Here is a 20,437-nt window from a genome sequence, read left to right on the forward strand (position 1 = left end):
CATTACTGCCTTCTTTTACATTAAGTGAATATTTTTTAGTGTAACATTTAAATTCTTTTAATGATTTTTTCTTTTATATTTTTTGTTATTTTTTTTGGTAAAGAACTATTTATCTCTATGAGAAGTATAAAGTATAAAGTTTCATTCAAACTGAAATGTTATTTTAAATTCAAAATGGAGCATTGTATGTTGCTATATGTTTTGATAATTAAAAAGTCAGTAATGGTAATGAATCTTTATGCTGAGGCCATGAGTAGGGAAAAGGGCCCAATGGTGGGTAAATATAGTTGGCTCTGAAAAGTAGATATGCAGTAGTGTCTTTGTCATAAAAACTCCTGTTGATAATTTATGAATGAGTAAGTGTCTACGGCATTGCAAACTTAGAACTGGAAATTAGTACACAACAGCAACAACAACTTTCTGTTTTATATCCTGTCGGACATAGTCAGGTAGGCTATTTATTAATTATGTCTGTTAAAATCACAAAATTGTCCTATTTGACATAATTTAGATGCATATTTAAATATTTATTTATTAATCTTATATTAACTCAAGGACTACTGAATTAAAAATTAATATCAAGAGTTTGAAACACCACCTGAAAAAGTGGTGCAGCAGCAGCAGCAATTCATCTTGCATAGACTTCAACATCAGGTTCCGTCAGTCCACTCAACACACCTCTTATCTTCTATTCCTTTATTGAACTGTAATTTGGCAATAGCACATCACAGCGTTTGTTTTCCAGCAGGCCAGACAGGACCAGAGTAGAGTTGGCCCGCCACTTCCAGCTAAACGCATTAACAAAGTGTTAAATTGTATAGCTGTACTCACCTAGTAAACTGTGAATAAGCTGTTTACACAAAATGTACATGATTAGATAATATATGTACTTGTAAAGTACAAAAGAAAATTTTTAGATTTTCTTAGAATTCTTGTCTTCTTGTTATTTCATCTTCAAAGAGAGATCGTTTATAACTAAAAATCAGTCTTCAACATAAGAAAAGCTGTTTTGGCAGAAGTCCTAGGTCTTTAGTTACTTGCCATGTACCTTTTTTACCTACGAAAACTCCCTGGCCTCTCTTTCCAGGGTGGATATGACCATCTTCTTCTCCTGAAGAGGAGTTAGAGCTTTTTACTCTCAAGCTTCTCTGCATTTTCTTTTTGTTGTTGTTATTCTTTTTAAAAATCTTCAATTGGGGCCTGGCCCCGTGGCCGAGTGGTTAAGTTCATGCGCTCCTCTTCGGCAGCCCAGGGTTTCACCGGTTTGGATCCTGGGCGTGGACATGGCACTGCTCGTCAGGCCACACTGAGGCGGCGTCCCACATGCCACAACTAGAAGGATCCACAAGTAAATAATATACAACTGTGTACTGGGAAGTTTTGGGGAGAAAAAGCAGGAAAAAGGGAAAAAAACTTCAATCATAATAGCCTTTTTGAAATTTTATGAAAACGAAATATTTTTGGATCTACCAAGTTGCATTTCTGCATGTTACACCACTGATTTATTTGGGGGGAAATGCAATATATAAATTTGGTAGAAATTTTACATGGAATTTGGGGCTGAGAAGAGGGAGCGAGGGTCTGGAATTTGAGAGCTAAAAGTGCCAGATCCCACTTTCTGCATTATACACAGGTCAAGATTAATGGGACTAGGTGAGTTACTCTCCAGGTGATTGAGAAGGGTGGGAAATTTAGAGACTGAAATGGATCTCTGAATAGTCAGTTAAGCCTTTGAGTGATTGAGAAGATAAATACTAGGACAAAATCCATCCTAACAACTGAGTCCGTTATGTAAAGCAAACCTACGGGATGTGAAATGCAACCAAGTCTGTTTTATGTTAAGGCAAGTATAAACCAACTTAATCTTAGACCTGCCTCCAGCCCCAGATTATGCTTGGTGTGAGCACAAAGAGCTGTACAGCATGAATGCACAAGGAATCAGTGGAGTGAGAAGGCTGACTGCCAGGGAAGTTTGGCACAGGCACTCTAAGAGGAAGGGGAAATTTTTCCCTCGTTGAATCAACTTTGGCTCTCTGGAATAGAGAACATGAAGAGAGGGGGACCAAGGAAAGCCAACCCTATTCTACTTGTTGATACCTTAACAAGCTGTTGATTTTTAAAAGGGGATAAAGGGGCAAAGTGTGGGTAGCATTCTGTTCCCCGAGTCAATCCTAATGAAGTAGGAGGTTCTTGAAGAAATTAATTTCCATTTAAATTCATGTGTGACCCTCTTCTAGAAACCTCCACTTGTTTTGGAATTTTTGTTGAGAATTTCAAGTGATCCAGCAATAATAAGGTCTTTTTTTGACATGTTCTAATTCGTAAGTCTACGTTTCATGTTGAGTGCCTGATTTCAGCTGTAGAAATTTTCTCAAAATTGAAACGACTGATTGCTTTCCTGTTTACTAATTTAAGACAGAAAAATAAATCATGATTTTTGTACTTCCGAACCAATCAGGCTTTTAATCCAGGGTACTGTACTCACAGGATTCCTGTAGGAGTTGATGCCAAATTTCCTGGCGAAGGAACAGTGGTCAATTCCAGGGCTTTTCTGACTTAAAGACACAGTGGTACTTCTCAGCAGAAAATACAAACCTGCCCCTCCACTGCAGTTGCTGAGCTTAGCAAAAGGTGACAGAAGCAATGAAATGGGTGGATTTTACCAAGGCATTATAGAACAAAGAAAAAAGAGTCGGTGATCTTCTTGGGCCCCCCCACACCCTACCCCCCGCCAACAAAAAGCATTTGAAAAGACTGACTCTGTTTCTTCTTCAGAAATGACTTTAATTCTCTTACCGTGGTCAACTTTTGATTATCTGTGGGCAGATTTTCTGTTTTGCATCTTATCTGCACAAAGGACTACTCTACAGTAGCATCCCACTGATGGAGCATTTACCCAGAATTAGAGGAAGTCACTTAAATTCTTTTTTGGTTTTTTTTTTGAGGAAGATTAGCCCTGAGCTAACTACTGCCAATCTTCCTCTTTTTGCTGAGGAAGACTGGCCCTGAGCTAACATCCGTGCCTGTCTTCCTCTACTTTATACGCAGGATGCCTGCCACAGCATGGCTTGCCAAGCAGTGCCATGTCCACACCCGAGATCCAAACCGGCAAACCCCGGGCCACCGAGAAGCGGAACGTGTGAACTTAACCTCTGCGCCACTGGGCTGGCCCCTAAATTCTTTATTCCTACTCAGTTGTAGGAGCTTATGTTTCTGTCTCCCCTCCTGGGAGAAAAGGGGGTACAATTCATAGCATCTGAGCTTAATTCCTGTATTTTCTCCTGATCAGTTTGATGCTACCTAAGGCTCCCTTCCTTAAGATATGCGTCTCTGGTTAAAATTGAACTACATAAAGCTGAACAGAACATTTTCTTTCATGCTGTGTGACATGATGTTCTTTTGGTTCCAAAAGAAAACTCTGAATTTAGCTCCCTTTTACACTGAAAAAATCATGTTTAATTTAGTGCCGTCCCTAGGCTGTAGCTTTTCCGTGCAACTGCTGTTGACTGACAGGCATTGCTTTTTCCTCAACTTAACTGGTTAGGCTGGAATATTTTTCAGTTATTTTTGTAATTTGATTCTAATTTTAATGACTCTTTGTATTTTTGTATAATCATACCCTTGTGTGTTTTTTATGCATTTGTTTTCTGAATACACCTTTTGCCCACCTTAGGTCCAAAACACTTGATTTTTTAAAAACTAGCTGAGCCTGGTCATTCTTTGGTGCTTCACAGCCATGGTTGTATTTCTGAGTGTAGATTTTTAGTGTGAGGGAATGTTGCTATCTTTTTAAAGTGTTTCACTGGAAAATTGACAAGAGGGCCCTGGCGTCATAGACTTACTGCTGTTACTCCAGTTTTTCTCCATTATAAATGCCATGTTTTATTTTTTTTCTCTGTTTTGAAGTTAAAGACATTTTCTGTGGCTGAAATTTTTACAATAAAGTTGTGTTCTTGAAATTTCGTACTTAAAAAAGCCAAGAGGTCTTAGGTGTTTTAAAGAATGGATTTTAAAATTTTATGTATATCATAATGACATTTTACTAAGAAAAAGTGTCTGGATTACTATTGCACTAATTAAATTATATTTGTATTTTTATGCCCCACCCATTTCCAAAATAATTTCAGGCAATTTACATTAAAATCATTTATCATACATCCGCCATAACCACTGAAATGGAAGAGGTAGAAAATACCAAGTGTTGACAAGGATGTGGAACAGTAGAACTTTTTGTACGCTGCACGTGAGAGAGTAAATTGCTACAAGCGCTTTGGAAAACTGTTTGGCAGTATCTGCTAAGCTGAACATAGGCAAACCGTATGAGCATTCTACTCCTGGGTATATACCCAACAGACATGTATACATATGTTTACAAAAAGGCGTGTACTAGAATGTTCACAGTAGTACTATTTATAGCAGCCCCAAACTGCAAGCTACACAAATACTCGTTGTTATGGACTGGATTGTGTCCCCCTAAAATTCATAGGTGAAGCCCTAACCCCCAATGTGACTGTATCTGGGGACAAGGCATGTAGGAGGTCATTAAGGTTAAATGAGGTCATAAGGGTAGGGCTCTAGTCCCATAGGACTGGTGTCTTTATAAAAAGAAGAGATACCAGGAGTGCTCTCACATGGAGGAAAGGCCGTGTGAGGACGTAGTGAGAAGGTGGCCATCTGCAAGCCACAGAGAGGCCTCAGAGGAGATCAAACCTGCCAACACCCTGACCTTGGACTTCTCACTTCCAGAACCGTGAGAAGAGAAATTTCTGTTGCTTAAGCCACCTAGTTGGTGTTATTCTGTTACGGCAGCCATAGCAGACATACACTCATCAACAGTAGAATGGAAATAAATGGTGATATTTTCACGCAATAGAATACTGTACAGAAACAAAAATAAACAGATTACTTCCACATGCATTGATATGGATGAATCTCACAAATATAATATTGAGTAAATGAAGCCAGATACTTGTTAATAAGGGAAAAGAGCTTATATGAAGCAATATGCACCCCAGTACCCAACTTGAAAATGATTTAGGACACACTCTTAATGATGTGATCACTATTAGTGCAAAAGGAAAGAAATTTTCCTATGTCTGGAATATTTTTCAATCAGCAAAGTTCAGGACTATCAGATAGGGTAATTAATACTTTATGTTTTAAAAACCTTTAAAAAGTGATAACTTTTACATATTATATATTTGAGGTATTTAAATTTTAAAATAATTTTATTTCTCATTTATTTTGTGTTAATGTTTCCTGCTGTTAAAAGTCTATATCAGGTAGAGATCATTTTTACATGTTATTGAAATATATAATCTTACTATTTTGGTTTATAATAGTGATAAACCATAAACTTATTATTATACTGTTGTTTTACAAAGTTTTGTATAAACCTAAGATGGAAAAATGATTCACTGTTTATTATTATGGACGCTCATTCTTATTTGAAAGCATATAAAGTATTGTGATAAATACAGAATAACTTACGATTTCAGGAATTTTCAAGATTGTTATCTTTTGGGAATTTAGAAACACTTTTTCTGGGATTCCCTCAGATTTTCCAGCTGTGTGGTTACCCCTAACTCTCCTCTGGTTCTTCATGTTCTAAGGACTGTAGGTTTTCTAGTGGAGTTTTAGTTGCCCTGAGCAGTACTGACTTCCTGTCTTCAGTCTGAAAGCTGTAAAAATGGGTAACTTATCCTGATTTTCCCTTCTCCCTGGTGTCGGCCCCCTCCAGAATCTACCTGCTTCTGTTCACTGTCCAATGCCTTCAGCTCGTCTGGTTTTGTATTTTGTCCAGAGTTTATAGCTGCTTTTGGCAGGAGAGTCCGTTGAGGTGGAGCTTCCTTGGTCCTACTAGAAGCAGAACTCTTCTCGCTGTTCTTACAGAGCACACCCTCTAGTATCTTCTGGAGAAGGCCACATGGAAAATGTGTTTTTGAGGGCTCATCTGTCCAATCTAATTGCTTGATTAATAGTTTGACTGGGCATAGGTTGTTTGACAATAAGATTCCCTTAGAAAATCTTAGACACTATACTGTTATCTTCACGCTTCCATCATTGCAGTTGCAAAGTTTGATGTGAGTCTTTCTTGAACTTTTATATTTGACCTATTTTTTTCCCTTTTGGAGTTTTTAAGATATTCTTTCTTTATTCCTGGTTTCCTGAAATTTCATGATAATGTGCCTTAGAATGGAGCTTTCCCCTGCTATTCTTTGTGCTGGGTATTCATTGGGCTCTTTCAACTTAGAAGATCATGTCCCTCAGTTCCAGGAAGTTTTATTTTTCCTTTGATTCTTTTCTTCTTTGCTTTTTTTCCGTAGTCTTTGAAGCTCATCCTGGTTAGATATTGAACCTTGTGGATTTATCTTCTAGTTTTTAAAATTTTCCCTTCTATTTCCCATCTTTTTGTCGTTTTGCTCTATTTTCTGAAAGATTACTTCAACTCTTTCTCCCATTTCTTTTGCTGAATTTTCTATTTAGCAGTCATATTTAGAGCTCTTTCTTTCTTTTTTGAAGAAGATTAGCCCTGAGCTAACTGCCACCAATTCTCCTCTTTTTTTTTTTGCTGAGGAAGACTGGCCTTGAGCTAACATCCATGCTCATTTTCCTCTACTTTATGTGTGGGACACCTACCACAGCATGGCATGCCAAGTGGTTCCATGTCCGTACACGGGATCCGAACCGGCGAACCCCGGGCCACCAAAGCAGAACATGCGCACTTAACTGCTGCACCACCGGGCCGGCCCCTAGAGCTCTTTCTTATGCCCTAATTGTTCTTTTAGTTTACAGCATCCTTCTTTGTTTTATGGATGCAATATCTTCTTCTCTCTGGGCATATTAGAGTGTATTTTTCCCCTTCTGGTCTCTGTATTTTTTCTTTGCTTCCTCCAAGATCCTTTTTTCTACTTCTTTATTTTGGTTTTTATCTTTTATCCTAGAGGCTTTCCTTAAATGCCTAGAAATACTTGGTTGTCCATTCACACTTAAGATTGAGGCATTAAAAAGCTTATTAGGGGGCCAGCCCATGGTCAAGTGGTTAAAGTTCCATGCACTCCACTTTGGCAGCCTGGGTTCACAAGTTCAGATCCCAGGCGCAGACCGATACCATTCATCAAGCCATGCTGTGGCAGCAACCCACATACAAAATAGAGGAAGATTGGCACAGATGTTAGCTCAGAGCTAATCTTTCTCCAAAAAAAAAAAAAAAAAAAAAAAAGCTGATTTGAAGTTCTATGTGCATAAATCGGGTTTTATTGATTGGTGAGCTTCACTGGAGGGTGATAAGGTGGCAGGTTAGGTTTTCCATTGAAGAACCCGCAAATGTCAGTATCTGCAAGTCTTTCTTTTGGCTATTCAGTTTACTCCAATCTTTCTGTCTGTTTCCTGGGATGGAAGCTTGGCTAGTAGAGTTCTGGATGCTGGAGAGGGAGGGACTTTTGGTTTTGTTGTTTAATATGTAGGATTTCAGTATGGTGTCTCTCCTCCTTTCTTTTTTGTTAAAACTGTCCCAGACAGTAAACTTACCAGTTTCAGCTGGAGTGGAGAAGGTACAAGAATCTGGCAGTCTAGGTAAAGGGAGGGAATCTAAGGAACTGCCTTTGTCTTATTTTCAAACTATGCCTCTGTTTCCAGCCTGACCCCTCACCTGTATATTTGAGTGTATCTAATGATGCCAAACCTTTGGAAGATTTTTGGTGAGAACTGGCTTGCTTCATCTTGGCTCAGCACCTCATCTCCCACCTTCTGATTTCTCAATCTGCTGAAGTCCTGCTCATCCAACTAAGGAAAGCAATGGCAGTCTTCTTCCAGACTCCTCTTATCTTTCCAAGTGATTCTCTTAGAGAACCCTTCCTCACATCACTTGTCTTTGGGGAGGATAAATTACCCTCTTCTTTCCTAATGGGAAGGGAGGGAAAAAGTTCCTATCACAAATACTAGACACAGAGGCCAGTGGCTCCTGACCCCCTTTTCCCTCCTTATAAAGGAGTGGTGGTGTGGGGAAGAGGAGGGGATGGTGGAGGAGGAGTGGCATTTGGAGTAGGGCTGCTTCTCCTCATTATTTAACTGTGAGGGCAGGAGTCTGGATCCAGTTAATGGTGGATTGTTGGTGGTTCTCTTTAGAAACAGTGGGAGTACTTAGCACTTCTGGCCATCAACTTTGGGCCTTAATTGCAGTTCCAGGACAAGAGGGAAAAGTTGTGCTCAAAAACTGCATAAAATTCCATTGTATGAATGTATCTAAATGTATTTCAAATTCCCCATTGTTGGACATTTAGGAGGTTCTTTTTCACTTTTTTAATGTTGGCAGTGTCACAGTGAACATCCTTGTAGTTCTTTTTCACTTTTTTAATGTTGTCACAGTGAACATCCTTGTAGTCATTAACCATTATTTCCATAGGTGAAATTCCTATGCGTGTAATAGCTGGGTGATATGATATGCATGTTTTTAATGCTTTTATTATATATTATCTGGTTGCCCTGAAATCTTTTACCAGATTTACACTCCTCTCAGCAGTACATAATAGGGTCCCTTTTCTCTTACCCAGGCTTGCTCCAGCTGTTTGATCTTTTTTCTTATCTCTGCCAGTTTGGATAAAAGAATGGCATCTCACGATTTTACTTTGCATTTGTTATCACTAGTGAGAATGAACGATTTTACATAAACTTCTTGCCCATTATGCTATTTTTTTGTGTGTGTGCAATTTGCCTGTTCAGGTCTTTTGACAGTTTTTCTATTGGCGTATTCAATTTTTTTTATCTGTTGGTTTTTTTTATACATTGATAATATTAATCATATGCCATAAATGTTGCCACTATGTTTCCTGGTTTGATATGCCTATATATTTTATTTATAATACTTTCTGTTATACAGAAAATTTAAATTTTATATATTCAGATCTTAGATAAGTGACTTAATTCTCTGAGTCTCAGTTTTCTCTTCTGCAAAAATGGAATAGTAACACATACTACGTAGTAAGGTGGGGTAGTATAGGTAAATTATCTGCTATATAATAGTTGCTCAGCAAATGATAACTTTTATTCCCTGTATGACACATTGAAATAGTTCAGAATCATCTAAATTTTTTACTAGAATTACAAAACATACTCAAAGATGTTTAAAGCAGGTGTGAACTTGGATAATGAGTAAAACTCTGAATCTTTTAGGCTAATATAGACAGGTAAGTTTTAATTTCCCTTTTTACTTTTCTAATTCTCATCCTTAAAAAAAATTAATGAGCTCTGATTGATGCATCCTCTTTTTATTTTTATTTATTTATTATGAGGAAGATTAGCCCTGAGCTAATGTCTGCTGGCAGGCCTCCTCTTTTTGCTGAGGAAGACTGGCCCTGAGCTAACATCCATGCCCATCTTCCTCTACTTTATATGTGGGACGCCTACCACAGCATGGCTTGCCGAGCAGTGCCATGTCCACACCTGGGATCCAAACAGGCGAACCCCGGGCCGCCGAAGCGGAATGTGCTCACTTAACCGCTGCGCCACCGGGCTGGCCCGATGCATCCTCTTAAGTAGGGAAATCTGAAGCCTGAGTGGAGTGTGAGAAGACTAGTGTTTTCTTGTAAGTTATTTGTTAAGGGATTATGAATATATTCATTTCTGGTAAGGATTCCTTTCACAGCATCCTTATTTATTTTATATCAATATAGATACATCTAATAAAACCAAAAACACACATTAGCCCCTCCTGCTTTTAAGACAATACGAAGATGAGGTTCCTGTTCCCCAGCAGATCAGTAGAACTTACTCCCTGAGGTCAAGTACAAGTTGGCGTAGATGGGTAATAGTCTATTCAGTTGTAAATTACATAAACTGCGTTTGTGAATGTTTATTTTTAGGCCACTTAACACCAATATGAATTTTTATTTTGCATGTTCTAACTTCTGAGTAACTTTTTATGATAATATAATAGAATTCTTATAAGATACTGTTATAATAAAAATAATTGTGTAATTTCATCACTATAAGTGAAATCACATATAGTAATTTCATAAACGACATAGAATATGTGGCCTGACTAAAATCTGGTGAGCTACATTTTAATATTATATTAGAGCACAAAGTAAAAAAGAAATCACCACTGAGGACATTTTTAATCAGTTGTTTATTCACCGAATATGCTTTTAGAAACGTCTTGTGTGCTGGTTATTTTTCAGAATTCAGTTTTCCTCCTCTGTTGGGTAACACGCCTGCCCTACAGAGAGGTTAACTTTCTGAAAGCCAGCAGATGCCCTCTGTGGCTGGCATTGCTCCCTCTTTTCCATATCCCTTAAAAAGTGGCTCACTTCTCCAACAGTTTTGCATGTGTATGCTGCCATTGCAAGGTGGAGACAGTTCCAAATGAACTCCCAAGAATGATGTGGGCAAAGCCATCTGAACATACATGTGCTTGGCGTGGGCATTGACATTTACATTGGCTTGGGTGATTTCTTTGTACCTTTTAAATAGGTTATTGTCTCTATAGTCACTCTTTCTATAATGTCATTTTGTTATTTTAATATGGCTCTATTCAAATGTCATACAAGGCTTTATGTAAGTCAAATAGCATTTTCCCTGCAAAGTTAATCATTGCAAATGATTTTTTTAAGATCCTTTGAGGTGGAGTGGTTATTACTTGCAATGTGATCATTCCAAACCCTTCATAATGACTGTGTGCTTTGTTGCATTTTAAAGGCATGTGCTGTAGTACAGTTGAAGAATTAGGTGCTCGTGTATTAAATGCCTGCCACCTGATAACTATCTCAGGGGAGAAATTAGTTTGGTTTCATTTAAGCTTAATCTAAAGAAAAAATAATTTGTCATATTAGTTTTCAATAAGACTTATTAAGATAGATGTCCAGAACTGAGTTTAATTGCTTCCACACCTACATAAGAGTGATTTGTGTATCAAAATTAAGCATATTGGCAGGTCATACTGTATAAGTTTGTATGTAGAATGGAAGTAAACTTAACATTTTCACTTGAAGTGTTTTTTTTAACAGCATTTATTTCTTCTGCCAGTTATTTTATTTTGTTGACTGTTAATTTATCAACCCCTCTTTTTAAAAAAAAAAGTGAGAGGAAAAAAGGCCATAGTATTATCACATTTATATATGTGGGTTCCCTAAACCATATGGTGATTTCTAATTAGAATACAAAGGATTCTTTGATGAGGCTAACTTTATAGTAGCTGCAATGGTGGGCATCACAGAAGGAGAGTTTTCTTGAATTTCCAACAAGGGTACTTTTGAGAGAAATCGTGTAGTCTATAATTGTCCTTATACTTGAAGTCTGATAAAGTTATTGATGTGCAGATCAAGTTGGTATTTCGAAGCTGGTAATTTAATTCTGGATGTTTGATCCTCTCAGTCAGTGGCTTGACTTGATTTTTTTTTAAAGCATCTTCAATATTTAATTTCACATGTACCCTCTCAGTAGAGATTTCAAAGGATACTTTGCTGGATGCTTGACTGCCTTGTCTATTTGCTCTTGTTTTGCATGCAAGAGAGAGCCAGAAGCCTTTCTTCTCATTGTGTACACATAGTATTAATGGATTTACTCTGCCTGTATCGTCTCATTACTGGAAACAGCCAGAAGCACAGAAGTCTTTCAGTGTATGCAAATAAGGCAGAATCATCTACCTGAGAGTTAATATTCTCTGCTTTTAAGTGTATTCTAAATCTAATGTTTGTATTTAGAGCATAACATCCTGTTCTCTTTTTTTATGGGCAAAAAGCTAAGCAGGCTCAGGCAGCTGTTTGATGTTGGCTTCAAGTGTTATTAATTTCATATTCTATTATTCTTTTCACTGTAGCACAAGTGAAGCTGATGTGGAGGCTGTCATGGATAAGTTGTTTGATGAGCTGGCTCAGAAACAAAATGATTGTACGTAAGTTAATTTCTCTTGAAAGAGAATACATTTAGAACACAATGCCCAATCTCCACTGACCAATTAATAAGTTCCATTGCTGTATATGGGTTGATGCCACGCTCAAGTGGCAGTCATTGTATCAGCATTTTGTCTAATTTATGTGTTGAATCATGTGCTATTATTCATCAAGCTATGCATTTCCTATCTGTAAGAGATGAATTTTATAGTAATTATCCAGACAAGATTGAGTCTTTGTTCGTGTTCCCATAGTAACTAGACCAAGGATTCTAAAAGTGCAAGGCAGAGAGCTACGGCTGAATAAAGCCTGTGGAACCGTTGCCGACTGCACATTTGAAGAGCTGTGTGAGAGAGTAAGTATCCAGACACGTTCAGACTCATTGGCCTTTTCACATATTAAAATACTTCATATTTTCCTCTCTGCCTGTTTCAAATTTTAAAATACTATTCACAGAGTCAACTGACTAAAAGTCTCATTAAGGGAAATACTCATCTGTGTATGCCATGTGCTTTTTATAGATATTGGCACAAAATTTGCACTTAGAAGGACTCTAAAGGAAAATTAGAAATACAGAAAGAACTGTCAACTGTTGCTGGAAGCAAAACTCGAATCAGTTTTAGGGATCTTTTGTAAAAGTCAAACATAAGAGAATTGTTTTTTTTAAAAATTGAGGTGAGGTTACTATGTGGAGAAAGGAAGATGAAGTAATACTACCGTGATCCAGGGAAGTGTGACATAAAAGAATTTCCATTCCTTGTTCTTATTGCCCACCTGTTATTGCTGTGACATCTGACCTATTTGGGCCAGGGTCAAAGAAAGTGAATTTCTATAACTGTGACATCTATATTACATAATAATATATTCAACAGAGAAAAAATGTATATACACACACATTCATATAAATGAGAAGGACCTTGATTGTAGATTCATTGTAGTTATGAATTCTGTCTTTAAAAACTCTGGAATTCTCAGTACTCAAAGGATATTCAATGTATTTATTGACTGTAAATCTTGAGAAAAACAAATCCAAATTGCATATAACTTGAAGCATAATGCCTCAATTCTCATTTGTAAATTATCATTCCAGCTCGTCTCTGATTTATATTGACTTTTAGGTAACTAAAAAAGAATTGTTTTTCGGTAAAGGAGATGAGAAAGTCTTTATTTATACCTGATAGTCATTTTATGAGTACTTTTCTTCAAAGCTAGTGACTTAATTACTTCTCACCAATGTAAATTTGTAATTTTTGAACCAAAGAGATGAACCCAGTCTATAATGGTTGTTACAGAATCAAAGCACTTCAAAACCAATGAAGTTTAGGATCAATTAGGATGCTCTGACAGGGTGATAATGTCAACCTCTGTTAGTGAAAGTCATTCTGGGTGATATGGACCCTTCACACTTCTACTGGATCAATCTCATCAAGGCCCTAATAGCCTAATATCCCCAGAAAAAATTCGATCGAGGCTTCCATCTAAGTTTTACTTACTTTGCCAGAGAAGTAAACTTGAGAAAAAATCTTATATATTCAAAAAGATGAAGCTCCTCCTCTTTCCACAGAAGGGGTCCTAGTGAGGAAAGGGTGAGGACAGACCTGTTGTAGACCATCCAAAGATGGCCCGTTGGAGAAGATACTGAGGACATAAAAATATTTATCCTTATTTTTTATGTGCTCATTATTTCAGGAGACTTAGTACCAGGAAAAGGCTGCTGATCAGAGACCAAAATCTTCCTAGTCTACTGTATGGGGGTAGTGGGAAAGAAGATGGATTGGGACTTCAGCTTGAAAAATGAAACTAACACATAAAAATAAGTCATTTTTATTTTATTTGACAAAATATGGATTATAATCGCAACTATGAGTTAAATTGCTAGAATAAACAAGGAAGAAACTGCTATTTATTTTTGGCATAACTTTCTTTACAAAATTTTAGGTCAATAAAATAGTATATCCTGCACTTTACAATTTGGTTGTTCAAGTCCATAGAAAATCACTTTTATGAAAATATTTTAAAATTTCATCAGTTTTTCAAAAATTCTCTTTTAATTCCTGAATATTTCAGTTACTTTCTTTTAAACTTGTTATGGTGTCATTATCCGTATTGATTTATTTTTTCTTCAAGTTGGCCAGATCCTCATTTGTCAGTGACTTTGCAAGGATAGATTTGTTTTTTATCTGCATTGTAATTGTGGGATTTTTATCACATTTGACAAGCAGTGAATGACTGATGAAAGATACTGACATGATGGGTGGGGTTAGGTACCCAGATCAAGCTGTGAGGGATGTTTGAGGAAGGGCTACATTTTCAAATGGTCAGTTCATTTGTGGCTATTTTCTTGTTATGATGATTTTATGTTTCTTTTCAACCTTACAACTGTGGGAATTCAGATATTAAATACTTGCATGAAGAGGACTCTTGAAATCATTCAGCTTCAGATATAACCTAAAACTCTTAATTAGTTATAATGATCTTATGAGCCAGGCTAAATAGTTGCAAAAAACTGTTCAGTAAAGAAAACACAACCAACCCAAGATAAAGAAGCAGGCATCTGGTGTGTCTGGGATAGTCCCTGCTTTGGATCACCTATTCTAGTTTTCTGGGAGGCTCCTGAAACCTGAGGCTCATCCAGCCATGACTCCTGACACACCATACCATCATGAAAAAAAAAAAAAAAAAGCCTTTGGCAAAGAGTGGATGGGTTGATAGTCTGTAATGATTATTTTTGAGCCATGGCCCCTCCCAAGGAAAAATAATATGTTTATAAACATATATTAGATAGAAACTTATCTGTTAGTGTCTTGATAGGGAAAAGAAAGTTTTGATTATAAGTCCTTGATGTACACCATAAGTAAAACTAAAAAGGCCCAGAACATTCCCCTCTTCTTACACCTCTTTCCCTCCCTGCTCCAAGCACATTTCCTGAGGTCTGGAATCCCGCAGGTTAACATCTAGCCTCTTAGCATCTCTAAGATTCTCTTTCTTTGCAAATCTATAATTCAACACTGTCATGCTCAGAGAGGCAGCCCCAATTAGGAAACTCTAGAGCACCTGCATAATAATAACAGCGAACATTGCCATGTATCAGGCATCATTCTAAGCACTTTATGTACATTAACTCATTTATTATTTAAAATAGGTAGGCACTATTATTATTCCCATTTTATAGGTGGAGAAATTGAGGCACCGAGATACGAAGTTACTTCCTCAAGATCACACAGCTCGTAACTGGCCGAGCCAGGGCTTTGAACTTCTTGGTAGTCTGGGAATCCAATTCTGCGCTCTTAATGACTATGGTATCTCTGAAAATGCTTGACAGTTATTTTCTTCAAAATGAATGAAGTGAGACCGTCACTTTAAGAAAAACAACTAACGGTATTTGTTTCCAGTGATAAAATTTGAGCAAACAAGTAAAAATTAGAATTTTGGAAAACTTGTTGCCGCCACCATGAACTTGACAGCTTCCCAATTCTTAGACATTTTTTTCTGATGAGATTGATGGTGATATTAACAAATGCAGAGTTTTGACATTGTGTAATTAAATGTGTCAACATTTGGAAGATCTACATAACTCATGAAACCAGTATTTTCCAATAACGAATGCATACTCTTACAAAATCATGTATGACAAAAGATCCATTTAAAACATAAGAAAGATTCATGGATTTTAATATAACAATTCAAATATTCTGATATTGTTTCAGATTCTACATTGCAACCAACATTTAAAAAACTACTTCTTGTCAAGTTTTAAAAAGTTTTTAAATAGACTATTTTTTAAAATAGTTTTAGATTTACAGAAAAATTGAGAAGATAGTACAGAGAGTTTCCATATACTCCCAAATCTAGTTCCCCCTATTATTAACGTCTTACATTAGTATGGTACATTTGTTACAATTAATGAACCAATATTGATATATTATTATTAACTAGTCCTTATTTTACTCAGATTTTCTTACATTTTACCTAACGTCCTTTTTCTGTTCCAGGATACCACATTACCTTTACTTGTCATGTCTCCTTAGGGTGCTCTTGGCTCTGACAGTTTCTCAGACTTTCCTTGCTTTTGATGACCTTGACAGTTTTGAGGAGTACTGGTCAGTTATTTCTTGGATGGGATTTGTCTGATATTTTTCTTATGATTGGACTGGAATCACGGGCTTTTGAGAGGAAGACAACAGACATCAAGTGCTATTTTCACACGTCATATCAAGGGTACCTACTATCAACATGACTGTCACTGTTGCTCACACTGGTCTGCGATAGTGTTTGACAGGTTTCTCCACCATAAAGTTATTCTCTTCTCCCTCTTTCCATAGTGTGCTCTTTGGAAGGAAGTTCTTGTGAATTCTCATGTAGCATCAAAGAGGAATAGCCACAGTTGCCTGAAAAGGCTATTCAAGTACTTTCCCCTTCCAACTGCATATATGTGTGAGGCCAGATTTTCTATATGCTTCAACCCAAACAACATAGCACAGTAGAGTGAATGTAGGAGCAGATATGAGAATCCTGCTTTCTTCTATTAAGCCAGCCTCTAAAGAGATTTGCAAAAAATGTAAAACAGTGCCACTCTTCTACTAAATTATTTTCATTTTGGAAAATATAATTATTTTTCTTAAAATGTTATTCATGTTAATTTGATGGGTTGAATGTGGTGGTTTTATCATTGTTCTTTTAAATAAATTAATAAATATTTAAAATTTTTCTCAGTTTTAATTTCTAATACAGTAAATATTGGGAGAGATAACCCACATAAATAAAAGCTCTTTGGGTTCCTCAATAATTTTTAAGAATGTAAAGGGATCCTGAAACCAAAAACTTTGAGAACCACTTGCTTTAGGGTTAAACTTCTGTGGACCAAAAATGAAAGAACGCTATTCAAAGGAAGCAAGCCAAAACTGAATTCTAAAGGCTTAATGAGTAAACTGACTATACCTAAATTTTCCTTATTGAGAAATGTAATTTTTACACCTGCAGAAAATTGTTTCCTCAACTGATAACTGTGCTCACAAGTAACTATTTGCAAGAGTAGTTTGTTATTTGTGTCTTAAAAATAATGACAGGTGGCCAGGTGTGTTTGTAAAAAGTCTGAGCAGAAAAATGTATCAGTTGATGCATATGCATGGATGTACACATTGTTCACTGTCAACTTCTGGTTCATTAGCTTTCTTCTTTGGTTCTTAGTATTCAAGGAATGGGCCATCAGATCTGTGTTTTGACCTTCATCTGTCTGTTGATCTTGGTTATGTCATATTAGTTTGTATATCATTAGACTTATACTGTACTGAACAGCGTCTCTTGGGGAGTTGTTAAGAGACATCTTGCTTCTCTTTCTCTGTTTGATGCTTTATTTTGCTTCATGTATTCCAAATGAAACCACTGGTTGTGAACTACTTCTGGTTTGTGTCCTCTGCTTGGTACACACTCAGCAAATACTAAAGGATGAATAGCTTTTATCTCTACTATTTGGCCAAGAGTCAAGACTGATGGTGTTTGGATGCCAGCCGTGGGTGGTGATTATCATTAGGGAATAAGGGCATTAATCACCAGAGCCGAGGTAGCCCAGGAATCTCCACAGCCCTTTACCTTCTCAGCAGCAAAACCATTCTTGTAGCATTGCTGATCTGTGTGTGCCCATTTCCCAGATATGCTGACCTCTGGCAATACCACGTCCAAATAAGGCAGGCAGGCAGCCTGGCTAAAGCATAGGGGACAGGTAAGGCAGAAATGAGATTACGAAGAGCTTAGTAGAGAATAGGTCAGATTCTTATAGAGAGGAATGTGTATCCAATGTCAAAAAATGATCTCTAAGTCTTTTTGTCATTTGTCTTTCTCTGCCCCGATTCCTGGTCAAGCCTTAAGCTAAAGAGTCATAGTCTTGGTGTTGAAAGGTACCTTGAAAGTCATCTTATCTATCCAGTCATGAATCTTCCCTAAAACTGTAGTCCTCTAGTTGTCCTGCAATGTCAATTTGGGGGACAGAGTTGCATGTGTGAGAAGGAATTTAGGACACATGCAGTTAGATATAAAGTTGCAACATACAGACCTGGACTTTAGCCTGTTTCATATGGGCCCTCAGTATTTGTCAAGAAGGTTTGTAGAATGAAATCTCATAATTGACCTATGTGATAATTTGATTTAAAAAGGTAAGATGTATACTAGTAACTTTTTACCTGAATTTATTTAATTATCCTGCAATTTTGTAAATAAAAGAAAAAGAGAGTTCTCTGCAAGGTTGGAGGTTGGACTGAAGGATCAGGCTTTACTAATTGTTGATGATGATTTGTATCTTCCAAGGAAGTAACTAAACATTGGGTTAAAAGCTGTTGATATGTTTGTTGTGTTTTACTGTTTTAAAGGAAAAAAGACTTTTAGAAAAAAGCCCAAGAAAAGGGAACTGGATTAGAAATTTGAAAACTGTAGCCACTTAGAATAATTGTGGTCATTGCCATGATGAAAAGCCGGGGGCGGGGGCGTGGTAGTGAAGAAGAATCAGCAGGAATGAGGAAAAACGGAGTCCAGAGAACACCTTCTTATTTTCTTCACATGGCAAGTTTTCTGTTATAGGACACATTGTGAGGCTGAGCAGTCTTGCTCAGCTTCTGTTCCCAAACTAGGACAAGAACAGGCCCTCAGATGATGCGGCATGTGTCTACAGATTGTACACTCTGCAAGCCGCGGGCCTCTCAGACTCAGCTGCCTGAAATTTCTCTGAGGCAGAAAACTTGCTTTCATTTTCTGTGAATATATTTATGTTGTGTGCTAACTGATGTTTAAAAATATGGCTGGTCCCTGTAATGGGGAGAAAGTACTTGGGGGTTCCCTGAGGGTCTTAAGGGAAGAGTAAGAGTGCTAAGAACTGTACACCTTCAACATGTTCTCTTTCTTAGCAATAAACTTATTGGGAGGATCAGATCTAGTAGTAACACAACTCCTCATATTCCTTTTAAGATCGCTTCTACTCTAGGACAGTATGACAAACTAATTAATATTTGCTTCAGTCTTTGGGAGGAGTGTGTCGTTTACTTCCTCAGACAATGATTAAGAAGTATGACTTAGAGTTAAAAACAATTAAAGTGGTCATTAACTTTTTAAAATTACAATTTGTTGTTAACTTTAAAGTAAATGATCTCGCTTGGCTTTTAATAATAAATATATCACAGCCCTAAATAATAATTGGGAACAGTTCTCTAAACAGAAGACCTATAGGATGAAACAATTGGTAAAGTGCTGAGAAAAAAAAATCTAAGCCAACCAATTAATATGACTATAAAACACTTTAAAAAGTACTTGTTTGATTTTTAAAAATACTTTCAGCCCTGATGGCTTTTCTAATGCTTACCTACCAACTGACTGGGGTTTTTTAAATAGAAAAAAATTTTATCAGGTAATTTTTTGATTTGTAATTTTTAAGTTTTTCTGTTTCCCAGAATAAAGTATGTGATGTGATATACTCCGTAGTACCTTCCCCCTAAATTAGATCAATTGACTCAAAATTAGTAACTACTTAGTACATTACTACTTAGAATATTTAATGACATATCCCATTAAATATATTATTACTTTGAGATATATTTTATAGAAGAAAGTTTGAAAATTGTGAGAATATACTATTTTTGTTTCTTAAAATAATTTGGTGAAGATATTATTGAGTCAGGCAAAAGATTTTGAGAAGAAAAACTAGAAGTGAGCTATAATATCAAGAAATTATAAAATTTCCACATCTTTTATTGTTAATCAAGAAATATATGTTATATAAGATTTCCCCCCAATATTGTTGCATTGATTCAATGGTCAGCAACTATTTCTTAAGTGCTTCCATATCTGTATGCCACTATGTTATAAGGAATATAAAAGAAGTATAAGAAGTTGCTTTCAAAGAGTTTACAATTTAATAAAGGATAGAACATGAACCAAATACCAGACAGCGTAGTATGGTGGAAAGAGGCCTTTGGGATATTCAAGAGATATGAATTCCAATTCTTACTCAGATGCTATGTAGCTGAGTGGCCTTAGGCAGGTCACTTAACTTCTCGAAGTCCAAGTAACTCATCTGTAAAATGCATGATGTGATCAGCTAATTTCTGTCATTATTTTCAGCTATAACAGTCTATTTTAAAGAGCTGTGCTCACTAGTTAAGTACCTGTTATGAATGCATCAGGAGTTAAAAGTAAAGATGGTAAAGATTGGTAAGATTCTGAGGAGACATGAAATTTAAGGAGGAAATTGATCTTGACCTTGAAAGGTGGGTAGAATTTAGATGAGCAGAAAGTATTTCAACCATAATCTGAAACCAAGCATTGAATGTTTTAGGAGGAACAGGAGATACTTGTCTAATGAGAGCAGAGTGCATGTTGAGAGAAAAGGAAAATAGAGTGAAAATCTCAGAGAGATCAGCCATAAAAACAAGGCAGAGAAATGTAGACTTCTTACCGTGATCCGCAGCGAGTCATTTTGGGTTTTAAGCAGGAACATGGTATGTAAAGTAATGTTTTAGGAAGATTAATGAGGTGGTACACTCTAGGAAAGGTTGTAACTTTCACCA

At 36.7% G+C, this 20,437-nt stretch overlaps 1 protein-coding gene across 2 annotated transcripts in view; it reads left to right on the plus strand.

The window, feature by feature from the left end:
* AFG1L (AFG1 like ATPase) overlaps positions 1–20,437 on the plus strand; it is a 196,164-nt gene that overhangs the window by 144,176 nt on the left and 31,551 nt on the right. For both annotated transcript variants that reach the window (XM_001503984.7, XM_070225336.1), the window contains exons 9-10: positions 11,816–11,886; positions 12,143–12,243. In XM_001503984.7, the coding sequence (XP_001504034.2) occupies positions 11,816–11,886; positions 12,143–12,243 (172 nt within the window). The remainder of the gene's footprint in view (positions 1–11,815; positions 11,887–12,142; positions 12,244–20,437) is intronic.

This window comes from Equus caballus, chromosome 10 (genome assembly GCF_041296265.1).
Source record: "Equus caballus isolate H_3958 breed thoroughbred chromosome 10, TB-T2T, whole genome shotgun sequence".
Lineage (NCBI taxonomy): Eukaryota > Metazoa > Chordata > Mammalia > Perissodactyla > Equidae > Equus > Equus caballus.